This window comes from Nematolebias whitei, chromosome 23 (assembly GCF_014905685.2).
Source record: "Nematolebias whitei isolate Nwh7 chromosome 23, NemWhi1, whole genome shotgun sequence".
In the NCBI taxonomy this organism is placed as follows: Eukaryota; Metazoa; Chordata; class Actinopteri; order Cyprinodontiformes; family Rivulidae; genus Nematolebias; species Nematolebias whitei.
In genome coordinates, this window is record NC_056520.1 from 12,639,730 (window position 1) to 12,648,816 (window position 9,087).

At 40.4% G+C, this 9,087-nt stretch overlaps 1 protein-coding gene across 3 annotated transcripts in view; it reads right to left on the minus strand.

The window, feature by feature from the left end:
* bin1b (bridging integrator 1b) overlaps nt 1-9,087 on the minus strand; it is a 23,937-nt gene continuing 14,850 nt past the window's right edge. For all 3 annotated transcript variants that reach the window (XM_037696655.1, XM_037696654.1, XM_037696653.1), the window contains 4 exons: nt 8,323-8,365; nt 1,523-1,582; nt 1,338-1,439; nt 1-171 (listed from right to left, as the gene is read on the minus strand). In XM_037696655.1, coding sequence (XP_037552583.1) covers nt 70-171; nt 1,338-1,439; nt 1,523-1,582; nt 8,323-8,365 — 307 coding nt within the window. In that variant the 3' untranslated portion in view covers nt 1-69. The remainder of the gene's footprint in view (nt 172-1,337; nt 1,440-1,522; nt 1,583-8,322; nt 8,366-9,087) is intronic.

Consider the following 9,087-nt stretch of genomic DNA (forward strand, 5'->3'; position numbering starts at 1 on the left):
AACAAAAATCGAGGTGAGAACTGAGGTGATGGAGGAGACAAAGGCTAGAATCTGTTTGTGGCGTTGACATCAAACCTTCTGAGTAAAGTTTTCAGGGAAAACACCTTTGGCTGAAATATCTTTTTTCTGCAACCAGTGGGACTCCTTTAAACCCAAGAGCCAGCCATCGTCCTGAGAACAGACAAGACACACCAGAGCACTTTCAACGATAATACACAAGAAAAAAAAACCTCTGGGCTCATATTTCAGTTCAAATGCTGTTAGACTTGTAATAAAAATTATTATAGGAATAACAAACCTAAATTAAAAGATCTTTATCTAAATAAACACAAAAAATACATACCGTACATTTTGCTGTATAAGTTGCGGTTTATTGCATAATTTGCATGCCCTGCAACTTATAGGCCAAAGCGACGTATTTATGGATTTTTCCCCATATTTATAAACCAATTTTTGGCTGAGATATTTCATTCATTCTGACTGAAAAAAATTGAACACTACCATTTTCAGCCACTAGATGGCACTTGAGTAGTAAGGCATGCTTTTGAAAAAAATTGAACACTACCATTTTCAGCCACTAGATGGCACTTGAGTTGTAAGGCATGCTTTTGAAAAAAATTTAACACTACCATTTTCAGCCACTAGATGGCACTTGAGTAGTAAGGCATGCTTTTGTATCTTGCAATAGGTAAAAGTGGCTATTAATGACACAATCGGCTTGCCACAGTCTGCCACCGTCGTCTGCCTGGAGCAACCGAATCAGCTGCATTTTGCTGCATCGCCCCAGCGAAATGCAGCTGATTTGACCGTGGAAGTGCATTTATTAAGTAAAAGTTCAACTGAGACACACCTTTAACTATAAAGTCGAGCAAACAAATAATTGTTTTTAGGTGGTTATTTTGTTCAATTTCGGAAAAAATGGACCGAGTCGCCTTCTGCGCGTTCATGTTTCCGCGTAGTGGGTTTTGAAATGCAGCTGATTTGAGCATCAAAGTGCATTCATTAAGCAAAAGTTAGAATGTGACACCCATTTACTATAATTTCGAGCGAACAAATAATTGTTTTTAAGCGTTAATTTAGTTAAATTCTTGTTAAAGTCCTCCCGTGCACGCTCCCGCAGCTGCCATTTGGCAGCCCATCGGTTTTTGGTACAACACCAGCCCACATTTCCAGGTTGTCAGCGGTGATGCGTAACAAGCGCAACGCGTCAACGGTGACGCATAGATACGACATGTACGACGAAGCGACATATTTATGGATTTTTCCACTTTATAAGACAAATATGGACTAATGCGACTTATAGGGCGGTGTGACGTGTACGGCGGAAAATACGGTACCTGTTCATCTGGGTTGTCAAAAGCCAAAACCAAAACAACGTCGCCGATGTTCAGCTCCAGCTCGTCATTATCTGTGGCGGTGTACTCGTGTACAGCTTTGACCTGGAGGACAAGAATAACGAATCTTAACGAAAGCCAAACCAGAGTCTTTATTCAACAGCTAAAAGGCAAACGAGGTGGTGTACCTTGTAGAGGAACCCTGGAGGAAGCTCTCCATTGGAGCCATTGGTCACCAAACTCTGTAGCTAGAATGTAGAGAGAAGTCCAGGTGTGTTAGGAAAGAGGTCTCTGGTGAATCAAAGCACACTAAAGAATAATAATTAAAAAAAGAGTTCAAAGGAAAAAGGAGGATAAAGTAGGAAAAAAAGAGGGGAACTTCAGGAAGACCATCATTTAGAGTCTTTCAGCAAATTTTAAGGAATCTAAGACTGATCAAGAGGATGTTTCAGCGATTCCATCTGTGACCCTTAACTCTACCTCCTCCTCCTCAACATCATCCCAGTTGGGTGCAGTGTATCCCTGGTCTTCAGTCCAGTCCTCAGTCCTGGGCTGACTGTAGCACTGATGGCTGCTTTCATTGTAATCCCAACCACTCTGGGCCTCTTCTGTGTCCTCGGCGTGCTGGGGCACCTGCTCCGAGGCAGTCTGCTCTCGCTACAACACCAAGGGTTGGGTTGCATCAAGAGGAAGGATACAGGAGAAGCCAAAGGGTGGAATGGAACAGTAAGGACCACGATACAAGGAGGAGCAAAGCCAAAGGAAGGAAGTTGGAAAAGTTTATTTCACCATTTATTAAAGTGCAGCAGTGGTTTTTCTACAGAACGAGTGGCTCAGGCTTACCCACGAGTCCCATGATGGCGCCTGATGTGGAACAGGAAGGAATGAGACAAAAATGTTTATTGCATCATCAAACATGGACAGTTTTGTGCTTCCTATCAGTGTCTCACCATTTTTGAGGACTAATGGTGCCAAATGAAGGCCACATGATTTCCTGTCTAACCAAGGAAGGAAAGTTCTGATGCCTTATGTACCAACGTTGAAGTTTTTGTGGACTTTTGCTTTAAACCAGAATTTGAAAGATTGAATTCAAAAATACTTTATTAATCCCAAATGGAAATTAAGTGTTGTCGTAGCTCATCATCTGGTTTCATTCAAGAGTTGCTATAGATGCCGATAGCTGTGGGCAGGAAGGATCTCCTGCAGCAAATCCGAAGAATCTGACCACAGATACCAATTCGTCCACCCAGATCCAGCGGGCCTCTCGGTCCTCCTGGGCAGCAGAACTGCCCGAATGCCGGGCAGAATTCCTCCCTGAGCAATGCTCACTCCTCCCAGCAGTCTGCCGAGCTCCTCGTTGCCACGGACACACAGCTGTAGGTGCCGGGGATGATCCCGATCCTCCCAGTCACGAGCTGAGATTCCCACCAGCTCCAGGATCTCGGCGATCAGGTATTCGAGCAACGCCACCAGGTTGACGGGAATTCATCCATGGCGCCTCCTTTTCAACTCATTTGAGATTTGGGGCTGTAGCTGAGCTATTATTGAGCTTTTGAGATGTTAATCAGCTGCTCCTGGTTGTTAAAAAACACCTTGTTGCCATGGTTACGCATCATAACAAATGCCCAAAAGTAAAAAAAAAGTTTCAGTAAAAACCCTTCCAGCTGCACAGCATCCGATACCAGAGTTCGAAAAAAGTGATTGACATCCAGAAAAAAAGAGTAATTAAAGTTTTCAACAGCAATAACTCAGAATGAAAGTAACAGAGCTACTCCCAACATGCAGCCACCCAGAGCGGTGCAATTCTAGAACTTCAATGAACTTCTGGAGCAATAATCCGTTGTAGTGGATACTTTAAGTTATTTGTTTCTTCTAGTCTTAGGAATAAAAAAAGTTTACAGTCGTTGAGTTTGAGGGTTATGACCAGCTAGCTTGTAGACGGTTTTCTGTAGGACGTCATCGGTTTCTCGCATGGATCTTGAAGAATTTTGGCCCACTCGTCTTTCAAACGCCGCTTTAGTTCATTGAGGTTTGCAGATACTGGTTTCTGCTCAGCTCACTGAAGGTCCCAACATAGACATTTCAGTCAGGCAGAGCTTTTGGACTTTGACTGGATTGTTGCAGCACCTCGATTCTTTTCTTTTTTTGAGCCGTTCTGTTGTAGACGAGCTGCTGCTTGGGATCTATCGCATCACGACCCAAGTTGGTCCAAGCTTCAGCTGCTGGACAGATGTTCTCACTGAAGACTCCAGAACAGTGGTTCCTACATTTTCAGCTTCTGATTCACAAAATAACAGCAGCAAATACTTGAGAACCCCCCAACTCTTTATAGTTCAAGTAGGAAATCATTCAATTTGTTGTAGTTTGGTCCCCATATCAACTTTGACTCTAGAAACCTTTGGTCTACAGGAGGTGCCCAGGTCCCGTGGCTGTGAAACAAGCTCAAACCAACAGCTCTCCACCACAGTGCAGACAGTTGTTATGAGGGGGTTGCTGCTGTGCATTATGGGTAAATGCCTCTACTCAGGTCTGGTTTTGCTCCAGAAGTCTTGTGGTCCCTTCAGATGAAACTTTCCAAACCTAAGTGGTGCTGCCATGTTGTTTAAAGACGGGTTTTATCATGCAACCCTTACAAACAAGCCATCCTGTCATGACTTTAAACCTTTTCCCAAACTGATAACAGTTGCTACGCAAAGGTCATTGCTGATGTTTTTCCTCCTTGATGTTGTGCACTCCTTTGAGAAGTTTTCTAGAGGCGGTACTACTGATGATGAAAGTAAAACCCTGGAACTAAAAGGAGGGTGGACCTTTTATAAAAAAAAATTTATCCTGAACTTTTTTTTGCTGAAAGAAAGGTGATAAATTCAAAAGTGGACAAAGTAAAACCAGGTAAAACAAAAAGACCTGATTAGGACCATGCAAAGCCATGCAGTGAAGGTTTGTCTGCTTTCATACAGCACACACACATTTCTGTTTACATGCAAACAGAGTAGATTTACACACCGAGACTAAAAAAAACCAACACTTTTGTTATGCATATTTTCAGATTTTTTTTTAAAATTAGAAACTATATTCTGTACATCATGAGCTAGAACTTCGGATAATTAACGTTTCACATGTTTAGGTTCAAACTGCATGGAAACACACTCACTTTCAACATGAACACCTGACCTGAGCATTGAACACATCCACCTCCGGAGCTGGAAATCTAACTTCAACATCCCAGTTCAGCAGGTTGACCCCTGACCTGGGCTCACACTGCTACACACACACACACACACACACATATATATTCATGTTAGAGGTGGTATTAGAGTTAGTGTTAGTCAAATGTTTTCGTAGGTAGAATAGGACGAATTTGTTAATATTGTTTTTAGAATTGAATCATCTTTGTAAATAAAATATCAAGTTGAAGTTGTGGGATAATGTAATAGCAGAAGATAACATTACGGTTGTCCTAAGGTGTAAATGAATATCATTTGAAAAAATTGAATTACATTTGAAAAAACTGAATTACTTTAAGCCAAAGTGGAAGTGGCCAAAGCGGAAGTGGCCAAAACGGAAGTGGCCCAAATCACATTAGAAAAAACGGAATTACATTTGAAAAAACGGAATCGCGTTAGAAAAAACGGAATTACATTTGAAAAAACGGAATCACGTTAGGAAAAAACGGAATTACATTTGAAAAAACGGAATCACGTTAGGAAAAAACGGAATTACATTTGAAAAAAACAAAAACCAGAATTACATTTGAAAAAAAAAACCAATCACATTTGAAAAAACGGAATCACATTTGAAAAACAAAAACAAAAAACAGAATCACATTAGAAAAAAACTGAATCACATTTTGAAAAAACGGAATTACATTTTGAAAAAATGGAATTACATTTTGAAAAAACGGAATTATGTTCAGCCAAACAAAGTTATTATTATTTTTTTTTACTTAACAGCATAAAACTGAACAACAGAACAATATACAGTACACACAACAGAGATACAGTTAAAATGATAGCCTGCTAACTGTATCTCCGTTGTGTGTGTACTGTATATTGTTCTGTTTTATGCTGTTAATAAAGTAAAAAAAAAAAACTCTTCCTGATTAATGTAATTCCGTTTTTTTCTAATGCGATTCTGGCCACTTCCGCATTGGTTTAATTCAGTTTTTTCAAATGTAATTTTGTTTTTTCAAATGTTGTTCATTTTCACCTTAGAGTCACCGTATAAAAGGGATTTAAAACAGTGAAGAAACATGGAGTTCCTCAGGGTTCAATCCTCGGGTCTCTTGTTTTTAACGTTACCATTTCATCAGTGTTCCAACATATCTTAGATTTAATTCATGACTAATTTCATAAATTCACGCAATAGCAGCCAAGAAAAATCAACCTAAACTCTTTGAATGGGGTCTGCGTTTTAATGGTCGCTCAGATGACAAAACCATCAGATGGATCTTTTTAATGTGAGGATTGTCTAGGTTTAGTCTGACCTGTGGTGCCATGTTGGTGTAGTTTGTGTCAGTGGCCAGCCCCAATGCCTCGTCCTCCAACAGGCGGGTGTTTTGCCGATTTGGGTCCGGAGACGGTGTCGGTTGTGATGGAGGTCGACTAGGAGGACCGGGCTTCTGCTCCAGCAGCAGGGTTTGAAACACACATGCAGCATGCAAACACAACAAGAACCACACAGTGAGGTTAGTACACATGCTTAGTTAATAATTACATTATTATTATTATTGTTATTATTATTATTATTATTATTATGAGTAAAAACAAGATCAACCTTCATATTGTAGAAATTACTTGACAAATGTTCTATTTTTGTTGTTGTTGTTCAGAAAGGACATAAAAAAAAAACTAATTTACTTATCAGTTATAAGAAAATGCTCACTTTGTTTTGGAATTTCAACTGTAGAGCCACAGGAGAAGGAAAAAAATTGCATCACTTACAAATAAATTTGCCTTCATTCGTGGAACTACTCAGCATGTCCACTCCAATTTTTGGAGAAAGTTCTGTTTTTAATACCCATTTTTTGAAAAGATTTATCTAAAAAAAAAAAAAAAGGGAGTCTTGTTCAAATGTACAGAATACACATCCAACAAGGTTAAGTCGGGTCCTCTGGGTGGATTCTTCTTGTTGAAACGTTTCATATTTCATCCAAATGACTTCTTCAGTCTGAATCCCTGCAACAAACAAACAGTCATAAATAGCACCTTATCACAGTGGATCAACCAGTTTGCTGGTGACATCCAGAACTAGCTATTCACTTGTAAAAGAAGGACCATTAGCCTAACAATGGATCTTTAGAGCCCTAACAATTGGCCGTTAGCACCCTGATGACCGCTTGTTCACAGAGGGGTGAGTGATACTAGCAACAGCATTGCAAGAGGGTGACAACTGGACACACAGACTTCCACCCATTTACCGATGGATGGCCTCCTTTACTCCTCTCTCAAACCATCGTTCCTCTCTATCTAGGATGTGAACATCTTCATCCCTGAACGAGTGACCGCTGGCCTGGAGATGAGTATAGACCGCAGAGTCCTGGCCTGATGATGTCACTCTTCTGTGCTGGGCCATCCTTTTGACCAGTGGCTGTTTAGTTTCCCCGATGTAAGTCTGATCACCCTCCTGACACTGAACAACATACACAATATTACTCTGTGTCGGGGGTCTGGATCTTTGTGATGAACTGGTCTTTGCCGTAATGTATTTTGGGGTTTGAAAGCCACTGGGACGTTGCGTTTAGAAAATGTTCAAGTGTTCAACTGTCACCCTCTTACAGTGTTATCGTTATCACCGTTATCACTCAGCCCTCGAATAGCAAGCGGTCATCAGGGCACTAACGACCAATTGTTAGACTCATGGTCCTCCTTTTACATGACTGAGTTTGTTGCAGCTCCTCAGACTGAAGAAGTCTTTTGGATAAAAGATGAAACGTTTCAACAAGAAGAACATGTCCAGAAGACCTGACTTGGACCCCGTTTATACGGACACAGCTGCAGAAACATAGTTTTCTGGATGAAGATTCGGGGTTTACATGGAACTGCAGAAATTCCCCCAAGTCCGCTGTAGCTGCCGTGCCAGGTCATCGGCTGGCACTCTGAATTTTGTACCTCCATCTAACGCGCATGAGCGCTGGCACTTGAACCCTGTGCGTAGATGATAAATATTGATATGGAGAGTGGAAAAAGCTTAGAGTGGACTGATGATGAGGTTTACTGCTTAACGCAACTTTGAGTAAATCAGCATGTTGCACTCCAGTGTCGTCGTCGTTGATAGAAATGTGCCGCTTGGCCGCACATGCATGAAATATGCGCCTGCATCTGGACAAAACTTCACACAGTTGGTTTTAAATGTCTCAAATTCAAATTCGGACCCAGATGCTATACATTTACGTTTTATAGAGAAACGTCACATTAAAAATCTTTTTTACAACAGAACCAGCCAAAGAGGCAGTGAAACAACAAATGTATGACTGTAGCGCCGATAAAAACAAGGACCCACAAGGGCCAGGTCTATTAATCTAGAACCTGCTGGAACACCAGTTCTACATCACTGCAGACAGAGAGGACCTTCAAGCACTTCTTCGTACCAACTGTCAAGCACGGCGGTGGGTGTTTCTGCACCTTGGATCAAACAGGTTGGAACGGTGGGTCCAACAGGACCGCGACTCCAAACGCACATCCGAACTGGTTTCAGACTGGATAAATCAGGCTGACATCAAACCTGAACCTGAGCAATAATTTATGTTTAAAAGCTGGTTGGTGCAGAAAACCCACCAGTAAGAATGAACTACCAGTTCTGCCAAGAACATCCTGAATAAATGAGATTTTTTTATTTTTATCATTCCCGTTTTATTTAACATTTACTGACAAAAACATGTAGAAAAGTATTCTGACTTGAAAAGCATTTTATTAGTGTGAAACCTGCAGGATTACAGTCAGTGTCTCTACAGGAAGTCACTGTTCAGGTGAGTGTTTTATGTTTAGTTCACCTTTGGAGCTGAGCTGGCTGATTCGCTGTGGTTGGCTTCCTCACTGAGAGCAGAGAGAAAGATTAATTAAATTAGTCACACATGAAAAAAAAAGCTTAAACCAAAATTTAAACAGTAAAAATAGGCAGTTCTCATTCTGTCCACACGAGGGCGCCACCATGATTGAAACAGTTCAGAGCAAAAAGAACAAGCAAAGAAATGTTAGTTTCTTATTTTTAGGCTTTAATGTTTTATGACTATTTTTCCTCCATGTTTAGTTTTTCAGTACAGTTTGAAATAAAAAGTCAAACCTAAAATCTGAGTGTTTTTTTAAAAAGGAACAATTTGGGGGAAACAAAACAAAAAAAATCACAAAGACGTCAAATCCAAAAAATTGGACTCTCATATTGATGATATTTGTGTCCTTAAATTAAAATCTTGTAAAAAAAATGTGTGACCAGTCGCCATTTACCATATGTGTTTGTTTACAAATAGAAACAGCCAATGGATGTTTGTAAACAAACATACTTTGACCTGCAAACAAAGACATTTGGCTGTTTAGTTTGTAAACTAATAAAAACAGCCAAAAATTCCGTTTGTTTCCCACACAAACAGCTAAATGTTACCTAAACACCCAAAGTCTGTTTAACTACAAAAAAGACAAATGTGTGTGTGTTTTTTTTTTCCCTTATGGTAAAACAATCCCACTTTGCCCGTTTTACCGTAGGTAAAACAACCTCACTTTGCCCGTTTTACCATAGGTAAAACAACCCCACTTTGCCCGTT